This window comes from Monodon monoceros, unplaced genomic scaffold (genome assembly GCF_005190385.1).
Source record: "Monodon monoceros isolate NGI ecotype Baffin Bay Population unplaced genomic scaffold, NGI_Narwhal_1 Super_Scaffold_3, whole genome shotgun sequence".
In the NCBI taxonomy this organism is placed as follows: domain Eukaryota; kingdom Metazoa; phylum Chordata; class Mammalia; order Artiodactyla; family Monodontidae; genus Monodon; species Monodon monoceros.
The window spans coordinates 63982595-64007642 of NW_021703780.1; the positions used below are offsets into that span (position 1 = coordinate 63982595).

At 52.5% G+C, this 25048-nt stretch overlaps 3 protein-coding genes across 3 annotated transcripts in view; 1 reads left to right on the top strand and 2 right to left on the bottom strand.

Moving 5' to 3' along the window:
- Nucleotides 1-3190, bottom strand: part of CCDC71 (coiled-coil domain containing 71) — a 3764-nt gene extending 574 nt beyond the window's left edge. Inside the window, exons 1-2 of the mRNA XM_029242407.1 lie at nucleotides 3116-3190; nucleotides 1-1138 (exon numbers count right to left, since the gene is read on the bottom strand). The exon at nucleotides 1-1138 is cut by the window's left edge and continues 574 nt beyond it. Of these exons, the coding sequence (XP_029098240.1) occupies nucleotides 1-1086 (1086 nt within the window). The 5' untranslated portion in view covers nucleotides 1087-1138; nucleotides 3116-3190. The remainder of the gene's footprint in view (nucleotides 1139-3115) is intronic.
- A 4110-nt stretch (nucleotides 3191-7300) lies between these two features.
- KLHDC8B (kelch domain containing 8B) lies at nucleotides 7301-12159 on the top strand. The gene is made up of 6 exons (XM_029244437.1): nucleotides 7301-7452; nucleotides 8395-8904; nucleotides 9966-10130; nucleotides 10440-10664; nucleotides 10763-10864; nucleotides 11302-12159. The coding sequence occupies exons 2-6, from the start codon at nucleotides 8529-8531 to the stop codon at nucleotides 11496-11498; spliced, it is 1065 nt and encodes a 354-aa protein (XP_029100270.1). The 5' UTR covers nucleotides 7301-7452; nucleotides 8395-8528; the 3' UTR covers nucleotides 11499-12159.
- Nucleotides 12160-12969: 810 nt separating this feature from the next.
- On the bottom strand, nucleotides 12970-23563 carry CUNH3orf84 (chromosome unknown C3orf84 homolog). Its single transcript, XM_029241650.1, has 4 exons — nucleotides 23448-23563; nucleotides 21446-21559; nucleotides 13814-13870; nucleotides 12970-13387 (listed from the first exon to the last, which is right to left on the bottom strand). Exons 1-4 carry the CDS (start codon nucleotides 23472-23474, stop codon nucleotides 12971-12973), a joined length of 615 nt encoding a protein of 204 aa, XP_029097483.1. The 5' UTR covers nucleotides 23475-23563; the 3' UTR covers nucleotide 12970.
- Nucleotides 23564-25048: the final 1485 nt, after the last annotated feature.

A 25048-nucleotide genomic window follows, 5' to 3' on the forward strand; every position in this document is an offset into this window, starting at 1 on the left:
GGCCTTGGCCCTGGCCCGCATTGCCTTGGCCTTGGCCCTGGCCCGCACTGCCTTGGCCTTGGCCCTGGCCCGCACTGCCCTGGCCTTGGCCCTGGCCCGCACTGCCTTGGCCTTAGCCTTGGCCCGCACTGCCTTGGCTTTGGCCTTGGCCTTGATCCGTGCTGCCTTGGCTTCTGCCCGGGCCTTGGCAGCTTTGGCTTGTGTTCGAGCCACCTTGGCCTGGGCACGGGAAGCTTTGGCCTGGGCTGTTTTGGTGCCCAGAGCACAGCCACCTTTCATTCGTGGGCCACTGAGGGAACCAGAGGCTTTGTAGGTCTTGCTCTGGGGCCCAGTGCCTTGTCGGGATCCAGCCCTGGGGCCTCTTCGAGTCAGACACTTGGAGCCCTTGCTTGTGGCTTTTCTGGGAGCTTTGGGCTGGGAATTCCCCAGCCTCTTCCCTGGACCTTTCCGCAGCTTCAGGGGAGAGTCTGCAAGTGAGAGCTGCAGTGACTGTGCCTTGTGCTTGGCACCCAAGCAGGGCATGGGAGTCTTGAGTGGAACCAGGGCCTCAAGGACAACGGAGAGCCGCATGGCAGGGTAGACACCTGGATAGAGGTGGGTGGGAAAGCCCACTGCTGCACCCCGGGCACGGCTGGCACTTGACTGCTTCAGGGAGCTCAGTAGCAGGTTGGTGGTGGCATGCTTGGCGAGGGCTGGTGTGGATGCTTTGGCCAGCCTGCCAGACAGTGGCATGGGGAGCAGCGTGGCCCGGCCTGCAGGCAGCCGCATGGCAGTTCGGGGAGCACTGGCTGGAGGTGATGTGGCAGCTGGGGTGGGGGCACGAGCTTGAAGCTTTGTCTGGCTTGGGGGGTTGGCTGTGCACGAACTATAGCCATAGACATCACCGCTGCGCAGGATGGTAGGTTGGAAGCCATCATCCCGCAGGCCCTGCAGGAAGGCCACAAGCTGGGCCTCAGTGGCACTGAGATCCTGGCTCATGGGGTTAAAGACAAGCAACGCTTCCTCCAGGACCTTCTTCCCTGCCGTGGAGATCCGCGACCAGGAGTGCACAGCTTTCTCCTCCACATGCTGCACCACCACGCTCATGGCATTAGGCACTGCAGATCTGCCTGGGTATCCGCAAACCAGCGCTTGGCACCTCCAAGGCAAAAGGAAGAGTCAATAAGAACAGCACCGAGACAGGGGCCAGGACCGGTAGATAGGTCAATCAGGGCCAGCAATCTTCACAATAACATCTATTGACACAGAGGGGCCTGGCCAGAGTGAGCCACTCCTTGGGGCAAAACCCTGGTCTTCTCCACCTATCACAGTGGAGGGTGGGGGTGTAGAGGTGGGGGATTCATATGGGTCAGAGGCAGCTTCTTCAGGATACATGCCCATAAGCTCATCAGAGCCATCCAACCTGCTGACGGGCCCCTGGAGAGATCTGGGCTTGGCCAAATTCCTAGTATTAGACTCAACACTGGGAATACAGGCAAATATCTCTGTCTTCCAGGAGCCCTGTACAGAAGGCAAGATAGAGATACCCTCAAGGTTCTTGGGAATGCACACTGGCACACAGCTCAGCTTGCCAATGGGTAAGGGAAGGATTCCCGGGAGAGGAATATTCATGTGGGACATGAATGATGAATAGGAAAGGACCAGATGGAGATGGAGCAAAAAGGGCAACAGCCAATACAATGGCTCCAAAGTGAGAAAGAGTAAGGCAAACTTGGTGTGACTGGAATCTGTGGTCAGGGCTGGGAGGTCTAGCTGGAAAAACAGGGGACAGCAGGGCAATACAAGCTTTGAATGTTCCCTGAATGCTGGCCAAAGGGCCCAGACTTACATCCAAAGTCCATGACCATCTCTGTTCCTACAGCTGCTGCTGTTCAGGTGCCCAGGGGTGGACCTCCCTGCCCACCAGAAGTTCTGCTTTCAGAGTTCCCAGACAGTCCACTCAGAGGTCCAATTCCTAGCACTAGAGCCATGGAGACCAACCCCAGGGAAAAAGCCAGACTCTCCTTCAACAGAAACTAAAAAGATGAGTAGCAGGTACTAATAATACATCTCTAGGAAATCAGGCAGCCTGGCGCCAGGCAGCCAGACCAAGAGCCCAAGGTCTGGAAGCCAATGACTCCGAGTAAGATGGTTAATAAAGTGGACCCTAGAGATCTGAACTGTCCTAACTAGGGCTTGGAAGAAGACTTTGGTACAGCCCATTTGGAGCTGTCTGGGAAGACCCAAGTTGTCCCAGGCTTCTCTTTAAAAGCTGTAGGCCGTCAATCATGACTAACATCTAGTCTAACCCATCACTGAGGGGTCCCAGAGACAGCTCCGCAGCTGCACAGGAGAATTAAAAGATCAGCTGGGATCAGGCAAGTCTCTGGGGCCAAGAGGTGAGTCTGTGCAGCTTCTTCCTCCCCCTAGTGGAGCAGAAGTTTTCAGAATTCCCTGGAGGAAGTGCCCTGGGGCTCTTTGTTTGGAAACATTCTTGGATCCTCAGGTGTCTCGGGCACTTCCCCTCTCCAAAGGCCATTCTCCAAGTACAGTCCTTACACATGACTTTAGTTCTCTTTTTTCCCAAGGGGTGTAGTTCCCAGGGCTGTGAGTACAATAAGGAGGGACCTGTTACCTCCAGGCACAGATACTGGGGGTGAACCGGGGGCTCTTCCGCTCAGGTCGGCCTGGGCCCTTGGGAGGGGTCTCCTGGGCTTTCCAAGAGGCTCCGGAAAACAGAGACTGCAGCCCGACCCCTGACTTCCCTTCACAAGTGTCCCCGAGGCCGGCCGGGGAAGCTGATGAAAAGATGCGGGAAGGGAGCGGCCCTAACCAAGCGGAACTGGGGCGGGGGCAGATCAGGGCCCTCAGGCTGGGAGTCCGCGTCCCTGAGACCCAAGCCGACGGTAGGAGCGGGGGGCCTTAGAGGAAGCGAAATGCACGGGACAGGCGGTGAGAGCGCGACCGGGTCGCACAGCCCCAGGGTGGGGTCTTTGGGCACGGGGTGGGGGTTGGGGGTCTCTGCCGGGCCGGCGGAGGGCGCTGGTTCCGAAGGAGCCGGGCGCCCGGCCCATCCACCCTGCCGCCTCGCGGACGACCCCTCCGCGGCGTGGCTAGGCCCACGGCCCCAACCTACCGGCGCCGCCGCGGGGACCCAGGACGCGCCTCTGCGCCGCCTCCGCTGCTCCAACATGGCCGCCTGCTGCGCACCGGAAGTGCGCTGCGCTTCCGCTTCCGGGACCTGGCCCGCCCTAGTGACCCTTGACCCCCCGAGACCCCGTTTCCCCCAAAGTCTGGGGGCTGGACAAGCGGAAACCAGAGAAGACTTCCTGGAGGAGGTGGCAGAGGGGACCGCTCTAAACCCTTGCGGACCTGTGCAGGAGTGTGAGGGGCAGAGGCGCTTTCGGCCGCTGCCCCAGGCAAGACTGCACCAGACTAGCATTGGATTAGGGGCCCATCTGACACCTTCTCTGAGGGGCTTGATGGTGGAACGACATGTGGGAGGGATTTTTGGCAAGGTCCAAGATATCCTTCACCCTTTTAGTCCTCCCGCAGCCACTGGCAAGGCCCACCTCTGTCCCAGGTGCCTGAACAGAGGGTGAAAGAGGAGTGCACCCTGCCTGAGGTGTCCCTTGGGAGCCTCTTTGTAACTCCTCTGAGGGCAGCAGGCCTTCCCCTATTCCTGAGAGTGGGCCCACTGCATGTGGTATGAAAGGCTGGTTTGCACACATTTGTGGCAAATAAGCCCAAAGCTGGGCATGTCCAATCTGAGAGTCCCAGCATACCAGTGTGGGCCTGAGTGTACTTGTTTAGGAGCATGCCCACAGGTGTGGTGGGAGGACCCTGGTCCAGCCTTAGCTCCCTCAGTGGCAGAAAGCCCTCCCTAAAGTCTTAACTCTTCCCCAAATCCCTGCTTTTTGGCCTAAGAGATTGGGACTTCTTTCCACCTGTACAGTCTTTCCACATGTACCCTGGGGCCAGCAGAGGGGTGACAGTTACAGGGCTCACTACCCAAGCAGCATCAGATGAGAGAACATAGGTAAAAATTAACCTTAGGAGTCTAAAGGGTCAGAATGGTCTCTATTGCTCTGACCAAAGGCACTTCTTGGTCAAGGGCCCCCAACTCCAGGTTGGGAGTCAACCTGGAAGTCCTGGTTTCATGGATGAGATGGTGGGGGCATCTGTACTTGGGTCAGAGCCTGAGCTAAGAGGCAAAAATATTGTCATAACTCTTGGACCTGACATGTACAGTGGTGTAAATTTGGTAGCTGGGGGGGCAGGTGGAAGCCTATGGGCAGTCACAGAGTGTGACTGGATGCTTCATTTGGGGACTGGTTGATAGCCCTCCTCACTCCCCATAAAACCCCAGGATCCTCTACCTGATCTATGCTTCCCTGCCTCTACAGAGGGGTCTGGGCACCCCTAGAGAGAAACACTCACCCCACCCTAGGCCTCACCTTGTGCACCTGAGCTTCTCAGGGCCTCAGCCCTGATGGTGGGGTCCTCAGTGCCTTTAAGCATAGCCAAGATGTCCAGCAGGAAATGCAAACTCTCCTGCTCCTCTGGGGTCAATGCTTCTGGCCCCTTGTATTGGTAGAGAGAAGGGAAGGATGGGGTCTCAAGGGCCAGGGTCTCGGGGTTGCAATCAGGAAGTCCCACCTTAGCACTCCCAGTCCCCAACTGAGGGTGAGCCCCATCTCTGCCCCATCCATGGTTGAGGATTAGTTGTTCACCCTTAGGACCAATCCAGCCTCATCTTCTGCCCAAGTTGTCTTCTACAGCTTCTCTAAAGCCAGCAGTGTTGGCCCCCCATGTGCAGGTGGGGCCAGGCCTGTGTAAACAGAAGCCACTTCCATGAAGAAGCAGAGTCCAGCCTCCAGGGATGACATGGGCCTAGGTGTGTCCTGGAAAGAGGATACCTCTCTGGTGATGTCTAGCCTAGAGGTCAGCGCAAAGTGGAAGACAAAAAAAGGTAGGTCCATCCCTAGTCTGTGTCCCTTCCACACATTAGAACTGTGGGGATGATATGGGTTCAGGGAAATGGTCTGGGGTACCTAGCTTCCTGAGGGGAGGCTGATCCTTTTGCCTCTTGGTACCCAGAATGTCCCAGATGGAACTCTCTGGGATCATTAATCAGGGCCAAGTCTGACTTGACCTGGACTTTGGTGGATGCTGACCATCCCAGGCATAACTGGGATCAGATGAGATGAGGTTGGAGAGACCACAGGGCCGTCCCAGGATCCAGCCCTTCCTCTCCATTTGGCATCTTTTATATCCCTTAGTGATGGACCCTAGACCCATATCCACCTGAGCAGAGAGATCTGGTGAAGATCTAGATGTGAGTGAGGCCAGTGGCCTTGGAGGGCTCACCCCAGGAGGGAGTCTATGTGCCAGGGAGAAAAGCCAAGGCTGGGTCTTGAGGAGGCACTTCCTGGGGAAGGAGAGGAAGCAGGGCCTGTAAAAACCTCCGAGGGGCAGGACAAGCAGCAGGAGGAAGCCAAGGTCACAAGGGTGGGTGAGGCTTTGAAGAGGCCAGAAAGATTTCAGTTGAGAAAAAGACGATAGCCGCCCCACCCTGCCCCATTTTAGCTATATGGTGTTCCATGGTGACTTTGGCAATACCAAGTTTTGGGGAGCAGTGGTAGCAGATATAAGATGGCCAACACCAAGGCAATGGAAACTGTGAGAGAAGATGACTTCAAGAGTTTGACTGGAAGGAAGGGAACAATGGAAGGACTTGGGGTGCTGGGAGGTATCTAAAGGCAGGAGGCTTTTATGTGCTTAATTACTGGAAAGGAGAGGGGAAGGGGCCTGGAAAGGGAACAGTGGGAAGTGTGAGGGGGTCTGCAGGACAGTGTGAATACCCTATGGAGGAAGGTACCAGTGACTGGCCTAACTGAGGAGCATGTTGGGGGCAGAGTGGAGTGGGAGGATGAAAGCCTTCTAGCCAGGATCTGCAACCAGCCTTGGCACCATTTCCATGAGGGCCGTCCAACTCCATCTGCCAGCCCCTGAAAGGGACTGAAGACTCTCTCTCTGGTCAGAATGCTCTGCCCACACTCTAGGCTGGCCAAAAGTCAGGCAGGCTAGGGTATTCATGTCTCCAAGTTGCTCTCAACCCATGACTGATGGAGATTTGAGAATGAATACCTTAGCATTCCCTTGCTCTGATGGGAACAATAATGTGAGGCCCATGTTCTACAATGGCTCCCAGAGTCCCCAGAAGGATTTGGTCCTTGTTGCTCACAGTGGGAACTTGTTTGATGACACACCCCTTTATTGGCTGCTTTCCCTGTCTTCTTGCCACTCCTCTACTGGTGCTTCTTGTCCTCATCTCCCACATTAACTATATGCACTTGTATCTCAGTCTCCTGGTGTGCTTCTGGAGAAAGTGAGGCAGACGCTGTCCATGAAAGAGGGACAAATGGTAGCAAGCACAATCACGAGGACTTCTTCTCATAGGTGACCACTGACCTGTACAAATGGGCCCCTAGCTCACAGACTTAGCCAGTACTCTTGATGCTCAGAAGATAGGATGGGCCAGGGTCTGGGTCTGAGGTAGGTCTGCCTCTGTCACACCAACTTGTTCTTGCCTGACCCCGGAGTTGGCTAGAGGCAGGCCCAGGACCCTGAAGATGGACAGTCACAGAGTGCCTTGGGTCCCAGAGTAGCCCAGGCCTCAGGCCCTGCAAAATAAGCCCAGAGTGACCTGCCTGGGAGGTCCCCTGGCCTCTGACTCTTCATCACCTGCTCTGTTACCCTCCCCCACAAAAATTGCCCCCACCCATGCCTGTGGAAGGGCCTGTCAAGTACGGAGGCTGGCACTTTCTGCTCCTCCACCCTCTGCTACCCTCAATGTGCACCACAGAACCTGTTCTGTGCCCTCATCCGTGCTTGGGGAAGGGCGACCGAGCCATTGCCCCCACCAAAGGCCCAGGACATACCCTAAGAGGCCTCCAGGGGGCGCCGCCGCGAAGCCTGTCGTGGGCTCTTCGGAGCGCAGCGGTGGTGGGCAGGCGCCCCCTTCTCAAGCCCCCAGGTTCTGCTGGCCCGCCCCTTCGCCGGTGCTCGCAGGCTGGGTCCTGCTGAGAACGGCCCCCACCATACACGTGTCGTGCGGCCCACCGCTTCTTCCTTTCTCCCCCAGTCCGAGGTCGGACCCCAAATCCTGGGCAGGCCAGGCGTCCACATGTCCGTCTGTCTGTTCACCGGTTTCCGTGTGACCATGGGTCGGCGCGCCCTGCTCCGGCCACGGCAGGTTCGGGGTTAAAGCAGGGGGGAGGTTTTCCCGAGTCGGGAGGGGGGACGAGGGGCGGACCCTGTCCAGCCCCGCCCCGCGCCGGAGAAGAGCCGGAGCCCCGCCGGAGCCCCACCGGAGCCCCGCCGGAGCCCGGCCTCAGACCCAGCCAGAGCAGGCACCAGCGGAACCGGAACCGCGGACCCTGCGCCCCGGCGGCGCCGGAGCCCCGGCCGGTGAGTCCCGCGGGAGCCGCGCTCAGGGGAAGTTTAGGGCGCGGGGTGTAGAGCCCCAAGCGCGCTCGCTCGGACCCGCCCCCCCTTCCGCGAGCTGGAAGTTTGGGGCCGGGAGGCCCTCGCGCCAGGAGGCCCTCGCGCCAGGGGTCCCAGGAGCGTGCCTCCCCGCGGGAAAGGAGAAGCCAGGGAACTTGGAATCTGTTAAGTCCAGCTGCCCATTTCTGCTGGCAACGCCCTGGACTCTGGGAACCTAGAGTCCAGTGCTCGTGGGTTCCCAAAAATCATCCCCCTCCCCGTCCCAGACACCAAGAAGGCAGGCCTCTGGGGACTTGGCATGGGCAAACCCCTGAGGGTAGATCTTGAGGGGAAATGTTGGACTCTGGCCTCCAGCCCCTCCCCTCCCAGTCTCAAACACCCTGATCTTGGCCTTTGCTGGTGGGAATGGATGCAGTCTATGGAATGGCTCCCAAAGGGGTTTTAAGGATACCCTGGACTCTGATCCCTGGCAGCAGGTTGGAGACCCTGATGGCTGCCCAGAGCACACTGGAAGCCAGTAGGGGGGAGGGTACAGTAAAACTCCACTGATGCAGAGCACCAGGGTGAGGATTGTTGAGGCAAAGGGAAGGGGGGGGCTAGGGTGGAAAGTCCTATTCTAGTCACCTTACCTCCCACCTAGACCTAGATTCAACCGGGGAGCAACTAGGTGAGGGCAAAGTATGGGAGGAGAATCCCTCAAGCCCCATAGCAAGTCGGGAAGTTGCCTGGGTAACTGGGAGACTGCCCTCCTTCCCACTCCAGGAGGACCTCCACATCAGTGTGCTAGGCAGTGGAGGTGTGTCTTCCCTCTGCTTTTCCCACCAGCAATTTTGGGCCAGGCTGCTCATCTGTACCCTGAGGGGCTGGTCAGTGGCTCTGACCCTTTGTTTTCCCTCTTTTCCCTAGGTGAAAGCAAAGTCCTTGGACTGGCCCCACACTCCCTTGTAGCCCTGGTAGAGTCAAGATGTGGCCCCATCATGCCCTTCAGTGAGGCCTGCAGCCTGAGCAGATAGCATGGCCTGCCACTGGAGGTGAACACCATGGCTACAGGAGGTGGCCGGGCCTTTGCTTGGCAGGTGTTCCCACCCATGCCCACCTGCCGGGTATATGGTACAGTGGCATACCAGGATGGGCACCTGCTAGTGTTGGGGGGCTGTGGCCGAGCTGGACTGCCTTTGGACACTGCCGAGACATTGGACATGGCCTCACATACGTGGCTGGCACTGGCGCCCCTGCCCACTGCCCGGGCTGGTGCGGCTGCTGTGGTACTGGGCAAGCAGGTGCTAGTGGTGGGCGGTGTGGATGAGGGCCAGAGCCCGGTAGCTGCTGTGGAGGCCTTCCTGGCTGACGAGGGCCGCTGGGAGCGTCGGGCTACCCTACCTCAGGCAGCCATGGGGGTTGCAACTGTGGAGAGAGGTGAGTGGCCTTCCAAGGAAGGTCCCTCAGGTGCCCCAACACCCTCCATTCTTTCCTGACTTGGTCCCTTACCTTCAGAGATTGGGCAAGAGCTGTAAATTTTGCCTGGGTGCCCTGGACATGGCTTTGTTTCTTGTACCCTTCCCTACCTAGCTCTGAGCTGGGCTAGCAGCAGCCTAAACTGCCTTTTCCAGCTGTGAGGTGGGAGTCAGAGCCCAGGCTAGCCACCAGCATGATGGGAGGCCCAAGCCACCTCCCTGCCCCATTCCTCCTCTGTAAGAGACAAGAAGGGGTGGCCCAATGACTCCCACAGTTATAAATAGTCTGGGAGAGGGGGATGGGAGCAGGGCCTTGGCTCAGAGCCCGGCAAGTGCTTAAATTCCTCGCACCACACAAACAAACCAGGGAGACTGAAATGGACAAAAGCCAAGCTGGCCTGGAGGCAGTTGCCATGGAAGCCCCTAGCTAACTGGCTGTCTGCCCAAGGCCCCCACACATTCCCCCAGCTGACCCTGAGAGTATAACAGGGCAAGAACCTACTCTAGTGAAAGGGCAGGGTACAGAAGTGCTGGCAGAAGGCTTGTGGACAGCACCCCCATCCTGCAGGCCCAAGCTCCTCTCCCAGCCCCCCAGCTGATCCCCAGAGCCCCCTCTCCAGTCTGAGCTCCATGCTGAACAGATCTCCATATGGCCCCCACCCCTGGCTTAAACCATCCCCCACCCTCCTTCCCCCGTGAGAGTCCCTACATTGTGGCCTCCAGGTCTGACCACCAGTCCTGCTTGGATGCCAGACTTGGTTGCCATAGCGTCTCCAGGGAGACAGAGACGGCTTATAATTAGATTGGCTGCCTCCTGCTCTTCACTTGAAGGGGCCCTGGCCAGAGTGGGAATCCTAGCTCTCCCAGCCCCCACTCCAGGCAGGCAGGAGGGTTTCTGCTGCCAGGGAGGGGTACCATAAATAGGTTTGTCCTAAGCCACCTCCAGCCCTGACCAGGGCTGTTGTCAGGGTGGAGTGCTGTGGCCAGGCCCAGGGATAGTCTGTATTACTCTTTTCTCCGCAGATGGTATGGTGTATGCACTGGGGGGAATGGGCCCTGACACAACCCCCCAGGCCCAGGTTCGGGTGTATGAACCCCGCCGGGACTGCTGGCTTTCGCTGCCCTCGATGCCCACACCCTGCTACGGGGCCTCCACCTTCCTGAACGGGAACAAGATCTATGTCCTGGGTAAGGACCTGGGGATGTGGAAAATTATAGGTTGGCTGGGATCAAGCTTAATCTGGGATGGTGGGACAAGAGAAGTTTTGTTGGTTTGAGCCAGGGTTGCTCTGAGGCTCTGACCTCTGGTGGTCCTGCTGAGGCTGGAAAACCAAACCCCAGTGCCTAAGGATCTTTGCGGTTGATCTGTGCTCTGGTGTGCACACAGCTGGGTATGAGTAGCTGGGGTGGGCAGTGGTAAAGGCTCAGCAACCTGGTAAAGGAAGAGGCTGCCAGGCCTCCTGGGCTGCCTCCCAGGTGCCCCAATTCCATTGGCAGGGGGCCGCCAGGGCAAGCTCCCAGTGACTGCTTTTGAGGCCTTTGATCTGGAGGCCCGTACCTGGACCCGACACCCAAGCCTGCCCAGCCGCCGGGCCTTTGCCGGCTGCGTGATGGCCGAAGGCAGCGTCTTTAGCCTGGGTGGCCTGCAGCAGCCCGGGCCCCACAATTTCTACTCCCGCCCACACTTTGTCAACACTGTGGAGATGTTCGACCTGGAGCATGGTGAGCAGTGGCTGGTCTGGGCTATTCTCCCACTCTCCATGGGATGGAGGGGTGCAGTGTGTGTGAGGGGGCTAGATCTGACCTCCCCTCCCCTGCAGGGTCCTGGACCAAGCTGCCCCGAAGCCTGCGCATGAGGGATAAGAGGGCCGACTTTGTGGTTGGCTCACTTGGGGACCACATCGTGGCCATTGGGGGCCTTGGTGAGTCTCTGTGGGGCTAGGGATAGGAGGGCAGCCCAAGACAGGAAAGAGTAGCCCCCTGCGTGAGCACCACCTCCTGCCCTTCTCTAGGTACTCCAGGGGTCAGGGCTTTGTGAGCTTCCCTTTCCCAATCTGTAAAACAGTCAATGGGTGGTCTGCCTGGCTCAGCTTTTGGGGTGTCTCTCAGCACCTAACTGTGGGTTCTGTACCAGCAGGGGCCTAGGAGATAAAAACAGGACAAATGACCACTGAATGAATGGAGAAATAGAAATGTGAATGAATAAATGAATGAGTGATGAAATGGGGGCAATGAGTAGCAACGCATGGATAGCCCATCCTGGGGTAATGCATGCTGGGCCATGCTCTGAGCTCAGGGAGAAAAAGAGCTGGAGCCCCTGCAGCCTGCGCCCTTTACAACATCTGTCTTCTTCCTGCAGGAAACCAGCCGTGCCCTCTGGGCTCTGTGGAGGGCTTCAGCCTTGCACGGCGGCGCTGGGAGGCACTGCCTGCCATGCCTACGGCCCGCTGCTCCTGTTCTAGTCTGCAGGCTGGGCCCCGGCTGTTTGCCATCGGGGGTGTGGCCCAGGGTCCCAGTCAAGCTGTGGAGGCACTGTGTCTGCGTGATGGGGTCTGAATGCCTGATGGGACCTGTCCACTGGAGCAGTTCAGTGCCAGAAGCAGATGTCTGTGGTTCCTTTTGCTGCTGAGAAAGCTCACTGTGGCTCTGTGGGATGAGGGAGGCACAGGGTGGGGCACTTGAGACACCGTGTCTGGGACTTGGGGGTGGCCTTCATCTTTAGCAAAGGACACACATACCTTTACACCCACCTTTACTCCCTTTCATTCACGGACCATGCCCAGCTCCACCCTTGCTCTGGAACCTACTGGGCCCTCTGTCCAACTGGGAAGTGGGGGAGGGCAGAGCTGGCCTCCTGCCCCACAGGTCAGTGCCTACCTGGAGTTGATCAGGCCCTCCCCAATGGCTGTTCCTGAAAAGTCCTAGCTGTCAGCCTGCCTTGAAGGCCCTTGTGGACTCAAGAGGTAAGAGAGGGTGGGAACACAGAGGGGTACAGGAGTGGATGTGGGGACCTCCAAAGGGCCAGAAGAATGGTGGCTTTGGGCCCTTTACACTGCTGGCTGTGTGACCTTGGGCAAGTCATTTCACCTCTCTGTGCCTCAGCATCCTCATCTATAAATGGGGATCTCTGAAACCTTCCTGCCCTACCTACCTCACAGGGCTGTTGTGAGGATCCAGGGAGTTCAGATGTGGAAGTAAAAGTGCTGCTAAATCTGGCTTATGGTCTCTGGTGTGGACTTCTGCGTTGCCCCTGAGCCCCTGGCCCTCAACTTTCTCAAGGGATGAGGGTCTAGAGGAGCCTTTAGGACCTGGCCTCTGCCCCCAAAGCGTCCTGGTGTCTTAGTCCCACTTAAGCCTCAGTTCTCTGTTGGTGACGTAGGATGACCCCCATCCCCTATTGCCCTGGCTGTTAGAGGGCACTCACAGCAAGACCATAGAAGAGCTCAGAAAACTGCAACAAAATACCATAGGATCAGGATGACCTCAAGATTCACATCACACAGCATCCTCAAAGCCTCTGCTCACCTCCGGTGGCGGGGGCGGGGGGTGTGTCCAGTGGGGGCTGTCCCTCTGTCCCAGCTGTGGTGAAGCTGTCTCTTAGGCATGACTGTGTTGCCACTCACCAGACCCCTAGAGGCAGTAGCATCCCAGAAAAAGCAAAGCTGCCAGCCCTTGCCTCCTCCTCCAGTCTTTGCTGCCCACTAGTAGGGACCATTGACTCTGCTTTCCCTGCAGCCGTACTGATTGCAAGGGGTTCACAGTTGAGTTTGTGGCAAGAATGGATTTGGGGTCCTGGAACCCACCTGCTGTGGCCAAGGTAACCCTCCTGGACCATTAGCCTCCTGCAGGCCTTACCTCTTCTCACTCACTGGCAAGACTCCCCAGGCAGCACCTCCCCCAACCAGCACAAGGCTGCACAAGGCTCCATGGCACAAGCAACATAGGAGCCAGGCGCAGGGCCTGGCTGTGCCTTACTGTTCTCCAGCCTCTGAGATCTCTTGGGCTGCAAGCACAGACAGGCCACTGAGTTAGCTGTCCTTGTTTAATGTTCTGGACCAGTTTAGACACTCAGAGACCCCAGCATGAAGGTAATGCTGCAGCAGCTTGGGTCTTGGGATCCCTGGGAGGTCAGGCAGTGTGTTGGTGACTGGGGCCTGGGGCCCCATGTTGTCACTGCCACAATGGCTACCACGGGATGGCTGGCAGAAGTTCTGCTGGTAGGTGGTGCTGGCATGGGAAGGCTGGATCTGCACAAAGTGGACAAGGCGCTGGGGGAGGTCACTGAGTCCTGGCCCTGACCGGAAATCAGCCTGGTAGGAGGATTCAAGGGGCCGTGGCTGGCGCAACTCCAGTTCACAGGGTGCCCAGCGCAGGAAGGTGTGCTGCTGCCACAGGCGCTCCAGGTCTTTCCGCCTTCCGATTCCCTGTAGCAGGCAGGAGGGGCCCTCCTCAATGGTACGGGCCCTTGGCCCACAGTCCTGGCACCAGGCAATTCCTTGGGCCCCTCCTATACCCAAGCCTGCCTGGTGATGCCTGGCCTGTGCCTGGCCTCCCTGGCCTGGACCCCAGCCTCTTTGGCCTGCATCCCCAGTCATGCCTTCCATTCCAGAGTGAATGAAGCCCCCAGAAAGTCAGTGGTTCCTAAGATATTTGCACATTGTCAGGCAAGCTGGTGGGGGAAACCAAAGCAGAGGTACATCTGTTTGTAGAATGGGCTGTTTCCCAGAAGAAAGAGGTTGTCAGGAAGACAGACACTCCTCTGTCTGTATAAAGAGCCCTCTCTCCCTGCAATGTCTTATCCCCTCCACCCTACCTCAACTTCAACCTAGGCTGGGAGTCTGCCCATTTTCCTTCCTCTCTCTAGCACTCACTTTGTCAAAGGAAGTGCGGTTGTCATGCTTGGAGAAGAAATGCTGCTGCGCTGGCTCCTAGAAAGACAGTGAAAAAGAAGGTGAATGGGGAAAGATGATGCTTACCTGTCCCCAAGATGCTAACTCAGGGCCCCATAATGGAGGGAAGTTGCCAGGAGCCACCACCCTTAAACTGCTAAACTGCCAACACACTGAAAGGGCAGATAAAAATTAAAGCAACACCTCATTCCTGGAACGTCTCATCCCAGCACTTGCTCTCAAAGCAGAAGCCTCTGGGGCCACTGATTGAGGAAGGGGCTGAGGCATTTTCCAGGACATCCTGCCGTTAGTGGGGCAGTGGTTTAAGTTTCACATTGGGTCCTTTAGATCATCCAGGACTAGGCTCCAGCTCTCTCCTCCTCTCTTTCACTCTCTCAACAGCAACCCAGCCTCTTGGCCCTAAATACCACCTGGAAACTGAAATTTCTCTTTAGAGCTTGAGCTCTCTCCCGAATTCCAGACTCACTAGCCAACCACCTGCTCCATATTTCCATGTAAATGTCTAACGGGCATCTCCAAACACATGGCTGAGCTCTGGATCATTCCCCAAAACCACCCCACCTATAGCCTCCCCCAGCTCAGGTCATGGCAGCTAGATCTTGCCAAACACCTCGGAGTCCCCTTGATTCTTTTCTTTCACACTCTACATCCAGTGTGCCAGGAAATCCTGCTGATACTTCCTTCAATATGTACTCAGGATCAGACCACTTCTCAGCATAGCCGCTGCTTTCTCTGGTCTAAGCCACCTTCCCCTCATGCCTCAATTACTGCAAGAGCTTCCCACTTGGTGTCCCTACTTCCAAGCTTGCCTCTCCAGTTTATTGTCCTCTTAGAAGGCAGAATAACTCTTTTAATATGTAAATCAGATCACACTCCTTGTTTGCCAAAAATCCACAACAGTTCCTCATGTTTATAAAAGTCAAAGTTATCATAGTGGTCCATGAGATCCACATGATATTGATTCCTCCATTACCTCTAGCCACACTGGCGTCCTCACTGTTCCTCAAATACACTAGCTACTTTCACCTTGGACCTTTGTACTACCAGTTACTTCTGCCTGGGACTTTTCTCCCAGCCGGCCATGACTCCCTCTCACCTACCTCTTGGGAGGCCTTCCTTGACCACTACTACACCAGCAGTCCCATCACCCCAACCCAGCATTTTTCACCTTCTAACATACTGTATTACTATGTATTATGTTGCTGTTTACCATCCGATGCCCCTGACTAGAACACAAGCACCTCATGGGCAAGGTTACTGTCTGTTTTACTCACATCTATAACTCCAACACTGAGCCTGGCACTGTGCTCAATACATATTTGCTGTTAAATCAGTGAACAGGGACAGAAGATCCCCAGGGCATTTGCTTTAGCCCAGTTGGGACCAGAGAGCCATGCCCCATCCCCAGGCAGAGAGAGACCACCTCTCAGGCCCCTAGACCTCAGCAGGAATCTCTCCCAAGACCGTCCACCTTGCCTTTGAGCCTGGTCTCTGCCCCCAGGGTCCCTCCACCTCAGCCACTCAGCTTCTTCTGCTGCAGACCAGAATGAAGTACCTGATCTGGTGAGTCCAATCTTGGCTGGGTTGAGGTATGAGCAATGGCTGACAATAAGTTGCTAGATAAAAGTCAGGGGCTAGCTCCATCCCAGATCCCTGAACCAGAATCTTCGGGGTGGAGCCTTTAACGAGCTCCCCTATTGGGACCTCCTGCCTTAGACAGCCGGTGTTCTCCAAATCGAATGAAAGCTCCATGAAGGTAGGAAGCCAGCTGGCCTTACCTTTCATTCCTCATAAAGCAAACTGACACAAGAGATTAAAAACCCAGAGCCCTTTTAGGAAAAAAATAGAAAATCTTCAGAATCTAGAGCTAGGCAAAGAGTTCTTAGATGTGACACCAAAAGCAAGAGCCATAAAAGAAAAAAAATCAATAAATTAGACCTCATCAAAAATTTTTTTTAAGTTTTGCTCTGTGAAAGTCCATGTGAAGAGGATGAAAAGACAAGTTACAGACTGAGAGAAAATATTTGCAAATCACATATCCAATAAAGGACTAGTATCTAGAATGTATAAAGAACTCTTACAACTGAACAGCAAAATAAAAAATCCAATTAGAAAATGGGCAAACAACATGAAGACATTTCTTCAAAGAGGATATACAGATGGCAAATAACACATGAAAAGATGTTCACCATCACTGAACGTTAGGGAAGTGCAAATTAAAACCACAGTGAGAGGGCTTCCCTGGTGGTGCAGTGGTTAGGAGTCTGCCTGCCAATGCAGGGGACACGGGTTCGAGCCCTGGCCCCGGAGGGTCCCACATGCCATGGAGCATCTAGGCCCGTGTGCCACAACTACTGAGACTGCGCTCTAGAGCCTGCAAGCCACAACTACTGAGCCCACGTGCCACAACTACTGAAGCCTGCGTGCCTAGAGCCTGTGCTCCACAACAAGAGAAGCCACAACAATGAGAAGCCCGCACACCACAACAAAGAGTAGCCCCCGCTCACCACAACTAGAGAAAACCTGCGCACAGCAATGACGACCCAACACACTCAAAAAAAAAAAAAAAAAAAAACCCACAGTGAGCTATCATGACACATCAATCAGAATGGCTAAAATAAAAAATAGAGACAACACCAAATGTTGGTGAGAATGCAGAGAAATACAATCATTTGCTCAATGCAGGTGGGAATGTAAAATGTAAAACAGCCACTCTGGAAAACAGTTTGACAATTAAAAAAAAAAAAAACTTAACATGCAGGAGGTACAATATAGGGGTAGGAGAAAAAAAGTTATTATGGGATTATATGAAATCGTGTGTGAAACTTTTCAAAATTGTAAAGTGCTATAGAATTTAAAGAATCTTTCCTTCAATTAAAAAAAATTTCCATCCACATTAAAAAACCAGACAAACAACTTAAATGCAACTACGGGGACTTCCCTGGTGGTCCAATGGCTAAGACTCTGAGCTCCCATTGCAGGGGGCCAGGTTCTATCCCTCGTCAGGGAACAAGATCCTACATGCCGCAACTAAGAGTCCGCATGCCCGCAACTAAAAGATTCTGCATGTTGCAACTACAAAAAGATCCCACATGCCACAACTAAAAAAAGATCCTGCAGGCTGCAACTAAAGATCCCTCACGTGGCAACGAAGATCCTGTGTGCCGAAACTAAGACCTGGTGCAGCCAAATAAATAAATAAAATATTAAAAATAAATAAATAAATGCAACTATCATATGACCCAGCAATTGCACTCCTAGGTATTTATTCCAAAGAAATGAAAATTTATGTTCACCCAAAAACCTGTACACAAATGTTCATAGCAACTTTATTTGTAAGAGGTAAAAACTGGAATCAGCCCAGATACATTTTCATAGATGGATGGTTAAGTAAACTGCTATATACATACCACAGAATACTACTCAGTAATGGAAACTGAACCGTTGATACACACAACTTGGAGGAATCTTCAGGAAATTATGCTGAGCAAGAAAAGCCATTCCCCAAAGGTTGCATGCTGTATCATTCCATTCACATAACGTTTCTGAAGTCACAAAATTTTAGAAATGGAGGAAAAATAGCAGTTAGGGACAGGGGAAGGGTGGAGGAATGAGAGGCTGATGGGTATAAAAGGGCAGGACCAGGGATCCTTGTGATATTGGTCAGTATCTTGACTGTGGTGGTGGATGCACAAACCTACACGGGTGATAAGATTTTATAGATCTTTTTTTTTCTCTTGCAAATGAAGTGACCAACAAGGGATTAATCTCCAAAATATACAAACAGCTCATGCAGCTCAATATCAAAAAAACAAACAACCCAATCAAAAAATGGGCAGAAGATCTAAATAGACATTTCTCCAAAGAAGACATACAGATGGCCAGGAGGCACATGAAAAGATGCTCAACATCATTAATTGTTAGAGAAATGCAAATCACAACTACAATGAGGCATCACCTCACACCAGTCAGAATGGCCATCATGAAAAAATCTATAAACAATAAATGCTGGAGAGGATGCGGAGAAAAGGGAACCCTCCTACATTGTTGGTGGGAATTTAAATTGGTAACAGCCACTATGGAGAACAGTATGGAGATTACTTAAAAAGCTAAAAATAGAGCTAGCATATGATCCAACAAGCTCACTCCTGGGCATATATCTGGAGAAAACCATAATTCAAAAAGATACGTGTACCCCAATGTTCATTGCAGTACTATTTATAATAGCCAGGACATGGAAGCAACCTAAATACCCATCAATAGAGGAATGGATAAAGAAGATGTGGATAAAGAATGGATAAAGAATACTACTCAGCCATAAAAAGAAAGAATGCCATTTGCAGCAACATGGATGGAACTAGAACTTGTCATACAGAGTGAAGTAAGTCAGACAGAGAACAACAAATATCATGTGATATCACTTATATGTGGAATCTAAAAAATTGTACAAATAAACCTATTTACAGAACAGAAATAGAGTCACAGATATAGAAAGCAAACTTATGGTTACCAAGGGGGAAAGCAGGGGGAATGGATAAATTGGGAGATTGGGATTGACATATACACACTACTATATATAAAATAGATAATAAGAACCTACTGTATAGAACAGGGAACTCTACTCAATATTCTTTAACGACCTATATGGGAGTAGAATCTAAAAAAGAGTGGATATATGTATATGTATAATTGATTCACTTTGCTATACAGCAGAAACTAACACAACATTGTAAATCAGCTATACTGTTATTAAAATTAATTTTAAAAAGATTTTATAGATTTTTATGGGTTTTTATGGCCATGCCACGTGGCTTGTGGGGTCTTAGTTCCCTGACCAGGGATCGAACACAGGCCCTCAGCAGTGAGAGCGTGGAGTCCTAACCACTGGACCACCAGAGAATTCCAAGATTTTATAGATCTTAATACGCACACACAAATGAGGAAATCTGAATGAAATAGGTAGATTGCAGCAATGTCAGCGTCCTGGTTGTGATATTTTACTATAGATATGCAAAACGTTACCATTGGGGGAAACTGGGCAAAGCGTAAAAGGGATCTCTCTTTACTAATTCTTACAACTGTTTCTGAATCTACAACCATCTCAAAAAAAATTTCAATTAAAAAATCTGGAGGTCTGGGGCATGTTCCAGTTGCCCCCCCAATCCCTCCCCCATCTCTACCCTTAGCTTTAAAACTGTACACAGCCCTAGAATGTGGATGCCTCTGCTGTTGGAGGCAGGTCTGAATTTGGAAACTCACTATTCTTACAGTGACAGGATAATCTATCGACTCCCACTGACTTGAGTTTTATTCTCACAACTGTGGGAGTCTAGTGAAAAGTGCAGTCATTTCCTCTCCACCCAGGCAGTTCTAAGTATTCTTGTCCCTGAGGAGAATTTCACCTGCATCTTTGCTTCTAAACCATCTAAAGCTCCTTTTCCACTCAGGTGGTAAAATCCGTGGTCTCTGAGCAGGTAGGGCTTGGGCTAGGGTTTGAGCTAAAGAGGCCTTGGAAGAGAAGTAGGTTTCCTGGGATGGGTCAATGTTTGTCTGTGGGAGGACTAAGGGCCTCTCTGGAGGCTGGGCAGTGTGCAATTAGTGGGGTACTGAGTGAGGAGTCCCTGTGGCAGACTGAGGCATGGTGGGGGGTGGGGCAGAGGCAGAGACACAGCAATCACGGCACCACCAACGAAGGACCTGCCTCCAACCATGAGCCCTGGCACTCTGGCCTGACCTTAAGAACAAACAAGACCAGGATTACATTCCCCAAGAGTCAGACAGGTGAAGGCTAGAAATAAACTAATCTGGTTTAGAAGAAAAAAAGAAAAAGAAGAATAAAAAGAAAAAAGAATCTTCTTGCATCTGAATGACAAAATTTCTACCTGCCCCAAACTAAAGGTAAGTGGCTGCTACATCTTGGAAAGGTTTTCAACAAGAATAGCTGCAGTCAGCCAGCTGACACTTGGTATCTCTCAGCAAATAAGAAAAAAGAATGTGCACCTTCCCTGAGTAGTCCCACTAATTAAAACGGCTTTAGATCTAGAAAGGGTCAGACTTGGCATTTGTACAACCTAAGCCCAAGATACACAGACCATGCTATTTTGGGGTTGCTGATAATGCCAACATGTAACAAGACTTCACTTCAATCAAAACATGTCCCCAAATATATCCTCTACTCTGTTCCTGGGGGACAGACTAAGAGGACATTCAGGTCTTTGGGATGAGGGCTGCCACTGAGGACTACTACAGACACCCAGCAGGAAGTGCCCAGGTTACCTCTGTCCCTGTACTAGGCAGATCTCATCACTCTCTCAAGGGAGGTGGCCCCAGACGAGCAGTCTGGAGCTGCATTTGGGCCTTGCTCAGTAGGCAGTACCAGGCAGCCATTCCAACTGGGCATGCTAAGGAAGTTTAGGCTCTGTAGCATGGCAGACTCCAAGACCCTGCTCTTGGCCTGGGAAAGCAATCTGTAGAGAATCCAGATGGCCAGTCAAGTAGGACCTGGCTAGAGGCTGGGAAACAAGAAGCTGCAGTGGGCGGAGCATGTTCCAGGCACACCTCCAGGTCCCTCTCAGCCCTCCTCCACCCTGACCTTTCCCAGGGGTCTGATGTGAGCACACTTCTCGCCAGGTTGACTTCCCTCTGACCTGAAAGGAAGCCTGGAAAGGAGATGGAGGGAAGGAGGGAGGAGGTGTTTCTTCTCCTGGCTCCCTTCCAGGCCCGCCCCTACCTGGCTGTGTCTCTCTACCCGAAATCACCACTTCTCTCAGGAGAGCCCTCTCCATACCACTCTCTCCATCTGGGTTCTAGGAGCCATGCCTTCCCCTTGTTCCTTAAGGCCCAGCAGTACTGACCACTTGGTTGTTACCATCCTGTGAGAATGCCTTTCCCTGAAGCTCCCACACCTACTCCTTTATATGTATACCCTCCTGAGTTCTGTTTTGAGTGGGCTTTTTACTTTTGGGACCCTGACTATGCTCAGTGTCCCCTCCTTGTCTCCAGGCCTGGAAGCAGTGGAGGGCCTGCAGCCCTGCGTCCCTCTCCTGTTATCTGGAAGCCTTTTCCAGCCACCCTAGGCCGATTCTGCCATCACTCCTTTCCAGTCCTCCTTGGTTAGGCATGGGGGTGGACACCTGCCACTTTCTATGCTGTTTTACTGACCAGAGGAGGCCTCCTACTCACTCCTGAGCCCCTGGACTACGAGGCTGACTGTGAGCTAGACCATTGACTTTCATGGCATCAAGGAATCTGTGCTGAAGGACAGCCGTCTGCAAAACTCAAGGCTTACTTCTTGGGTTCTGGAGGCTCTCTCACCATGACCACCCACCCCACCTGGACCCTGACTCTTCCTCCATCTAGAAGGAGCAGTGAGCAAAATTGTCCAGCCTGGTACTGGCTCTTCTCCACCCATGTATCTGTAGGGGGAGGACCTGATATTTCAGGGAAGAGGGGCCAGGCCTCATGCAAGTCCCGGGGATAGGCTGGCCTCAAGTGTCAGTCCAGTTGTGGTAAGGTTGAGGATATTGCTCTTGGGGCCTGAGAGAAGCAGAATCTGGCTCAGCCGTGGCAGCTGCACCCAGGGCTGCCTCGTACCTGACAGCGCTGCAGGAACACTGCTGGGGGCTGGGGCTTGGCTGCAAGGCGATATTCTCGAGCACTTTCACTCTTGAATTGGCCTCTGTAGTGCCCATAGAAGCCACTGTTGTGCTGTAACAAGGCAGGCTTGAGGGTGAATCCCACCCCAACCCCCACCCTGAGTCCTAGACCTCAGAGCCCCCAGGCTAGAAGCCTCTCCTGGGAGTTCCTGACAGAATAAAAAGAATCAGAGGAGGAGGGACACCCTGGAGAGGGGCCAACAGAGAGGTGTCTCCATCCACCATTAGAACAGTTGGCCTCAGCTGTGCTGGCCCACCTGGGAGGGTTATGTCTGTAAGGAAAGGGTGCCTTCCTTCCTTCCTCCCCTCCTTCCTCTCACCCTCCCTCCCCTTCCTTCCTTCCTTCCTCCCTCCCTCCCTCCCCCGCTTCCTTCCTTTCTCTCTCTCTCTCTTTCTTTCTTCAATAGGGTCCTAATATGGGCTGGGGACACACACAGCAGTGAAAAGACAGAAAGACCCTGCTTCTATCAACCTTCCTTCTGGTGAGGGAGTAAGACAAGTGAATAGAGTCAGGAAAGAAAGAACCTGAAAACTAGATCGAGTGACAGGGAGTAGGGACAGCATCTCATGACAATGGGTGTGGTACTTGAAGGAGTCAGCCATGTGAGGGGCAGCAGAAGAGCATTCTATGTGGTGAGAACTGCAAGTGCAAAGATTCAGAGGCCAGAGACAGAGTTGTGTTGGAAGAACCGAAAAAAAAAAAAAAGAGGCCTTATTGACTAAAAGGCTGTGAGCAAGACAAGGAGAAGTAAGGTGAGGTCAGGGAGGGACAGGACCTAGACTGGGTTAGGAATATGGATTCTCTTCCAAGAGCAAGGGAAGACTTCAGCAGGGAAGGGGACCAGACAGGTTCTGAGTTGGGGTGACTTAGGAAGCACTGAGCAGAGTTTTGAGAACAGGGCCACCATCTAGTAGTGTGGTCCTTCCCTGGGGGATCTGAGAGGAAGTCCCCTTCATTGTCTTCCCTGCATTGTTAATAGAGGTCAAAGGTCACTGAAAAGCCAGGATTAAATGGATACATATTCTGCATCTATTGACAAAGTCACGAACACCTGTTTGCTACACACTTTGTTATTCTGGGGCAAGTAGGGCACCCTCTGAAACTGGAGCACTTAAACAAAGGATGAACTTTCCCAAAGAAGTACCTCACCAACAGTGGATACCTTCTGGAGAGAATTTCAGAGACAAGGACTGTCAGAAGACAGAAATGAGCACCTATTGGGGGTATAAGAAGCTGTACTGTGCTGATGTCATTAGGCTGACAACATGGATGACCATGTCTGGCCTGGGAACTCTTATGGCCCAACCTCACTGTCCTGAATACCCCCTGGAGAGGACAATGGGTCTAGTCCACGCCATGATCATAGTCCTGAGCAGAAAGAACCTGTTCCCAGCTGGCCTCTGGCCATCAAAGTGGGCTCCTAAGCGTGCCTGGGAAGCCCTTTATCTTTTCATCCCACTGAGGGCTTGGGTCATCCAACTCGTCTGTCCATCCTTCTACTATTGTCAAACACTCCTTTCTCTCTATTCAGTTTATTTCAACAGTATTTACTGGGCCTTTACTGTATTCCAGGCATGGGACATACAGATAGAAGAAGGCAGTCTTTAGCCTCAAGATGTTCCCAGTCTAGAGAGCAGTCAAACTACAGAAGTTTGGGGGGATCAAACAAAGGACTGGGAATAAATGGGGTGGCTAGAGGACTAAGAGGATCAGCTAATCCAGGCATGAGACCAGGACACATGGAAGAGGGCATGGTGTCAGGAAGACTAGATAAGCTGTAGGGGGACCTCATAATGGCAGAGGGGGAGTGGGCAGTTTGGGGTCCTCCTCTAGCCTGGATGCTGGATGAAACCATTCTCACTTTACTCTCATGAGTAATTCATATTTCAGGTACTACCCCAGGGCCAGGGGCTAGGATTAATGTAAAGTACACTCTTACCCAGGAGCCTACTAAAGCACTTTGCATCTTTCTGGGAAAGGAGCAGAAAAGGCAAACTTTCCTCTTGTCTTTTTGAGGTTACTTCTGGAGAAAGAGCATCTCAGCAGGTCAACTTCTTGTTGCTTAGTGACAAAGGGATGTTGTGACTACACAATGCTCCTGATTGTTGAGGCAGAGCCCCGCCTGCTACCCCTTTGTGCTTCCTGCTCTATTCTTACTTCTCTCTGAGAGAAATCTGTCCCTCAGCATTAACAGCTTGGGAGAGTTCTTATATAAACATATAAGGCTCCACAGTGGAGTCTGATGAACTCACAGTCAATGAAATAGCGAATATTTTAAAGGCAAATCCTGCATTTTTTAAACTGCAACCATACTGCCAGGGATATAAATTTATAACATATTTCATGGAGTTAGAAGAAATGCTAAAGGGGCTGGTAGCTCTTAGGATAAAAATGCTGCTTCAGAATAAGGCTCTATCAACTTCTCAGGAGTTTGTGGTGACTGGGAACACTAACTGGTGGCAAATGTTGGTGAATGTTACAAGGGCCCAAGTGAAGGAGGAGAGAGCATAACAGAGGAGCAAAAGAAGCAGCATGAAAGTATCTGACACCATGGTTCCATCACAAGCTAGCCTTGGGCAGATTATTGTCTCTCTCATTTATAACACAGGGACATGAACAGTTCACTCCTTTTACTAACCCAAAGAAGCTGGCGATTAGCCTCTAAAACTCTGCCAACGAAAAGTTCAAAAACAGGAAAGAGTCAGTAGGGCTTTGTCACTGGCACAAGCCCTACTAGCTAGAAAGTCCACCCTATTAGTATAGTAACCCTGGGGATCCCCTCTCACATGTATTCACAACTACAAAAATGTTCATTGCTGTATCTGTATAGGGGAAAAACTATAAACAGGCTGAATGTTTATCAAGAGGACAATGAGAAAATTGGCCTATAATCAAACAATGAAATAATGGCGTTACTATAAATTGGCTACAGATACTTTTTTTTTTAACATCTTTATTGGAGTATAATTGCTTCACAGTGGTGCGTTAGTTTCTGCTCTACAACAAAATGAATCAGCTATACATATACATATGCTCCCATATCTCTTCCCTCTTGCGTCTCCCTCCCTCCCACCCTCCCTATCCCACCCCTCCCAGCGATCACAAAGCACCGAGCTGATCTCCCTGTGCTATGCGGCTGCTTCCCACTAGCTTCTACCTTATGTTTGGTAGTGTATATATGTCCATGCCTCTCTCTCGCTTTGTCACAGCTTACCCTTCCCCCTCCCCATATCCTGAAGTCCATTCTCTAGTAGGTCTGGCTACAGATACTTGAATCCACAGAGATAAATCTTAAAAATGGTAAGTCAAAAAGTTGTAGAGGGAATTACCTGGCAGTCCAGTGGTTAGGCCTCTGTACTTCCACTGCCGAGGGCCTAAGTTCAATCCCTGGTCAGGAAACTGAGATCCCACAAGCCACGGGGCACCGCCAAAAAACAAAAAAAAATTGTACAACTTGACACATTTTGATCTATGTAGACATCTATGAAACATAACCACAATCTAGGTAGTAAACATATCCACACCCCAAAGTTTCTTTCT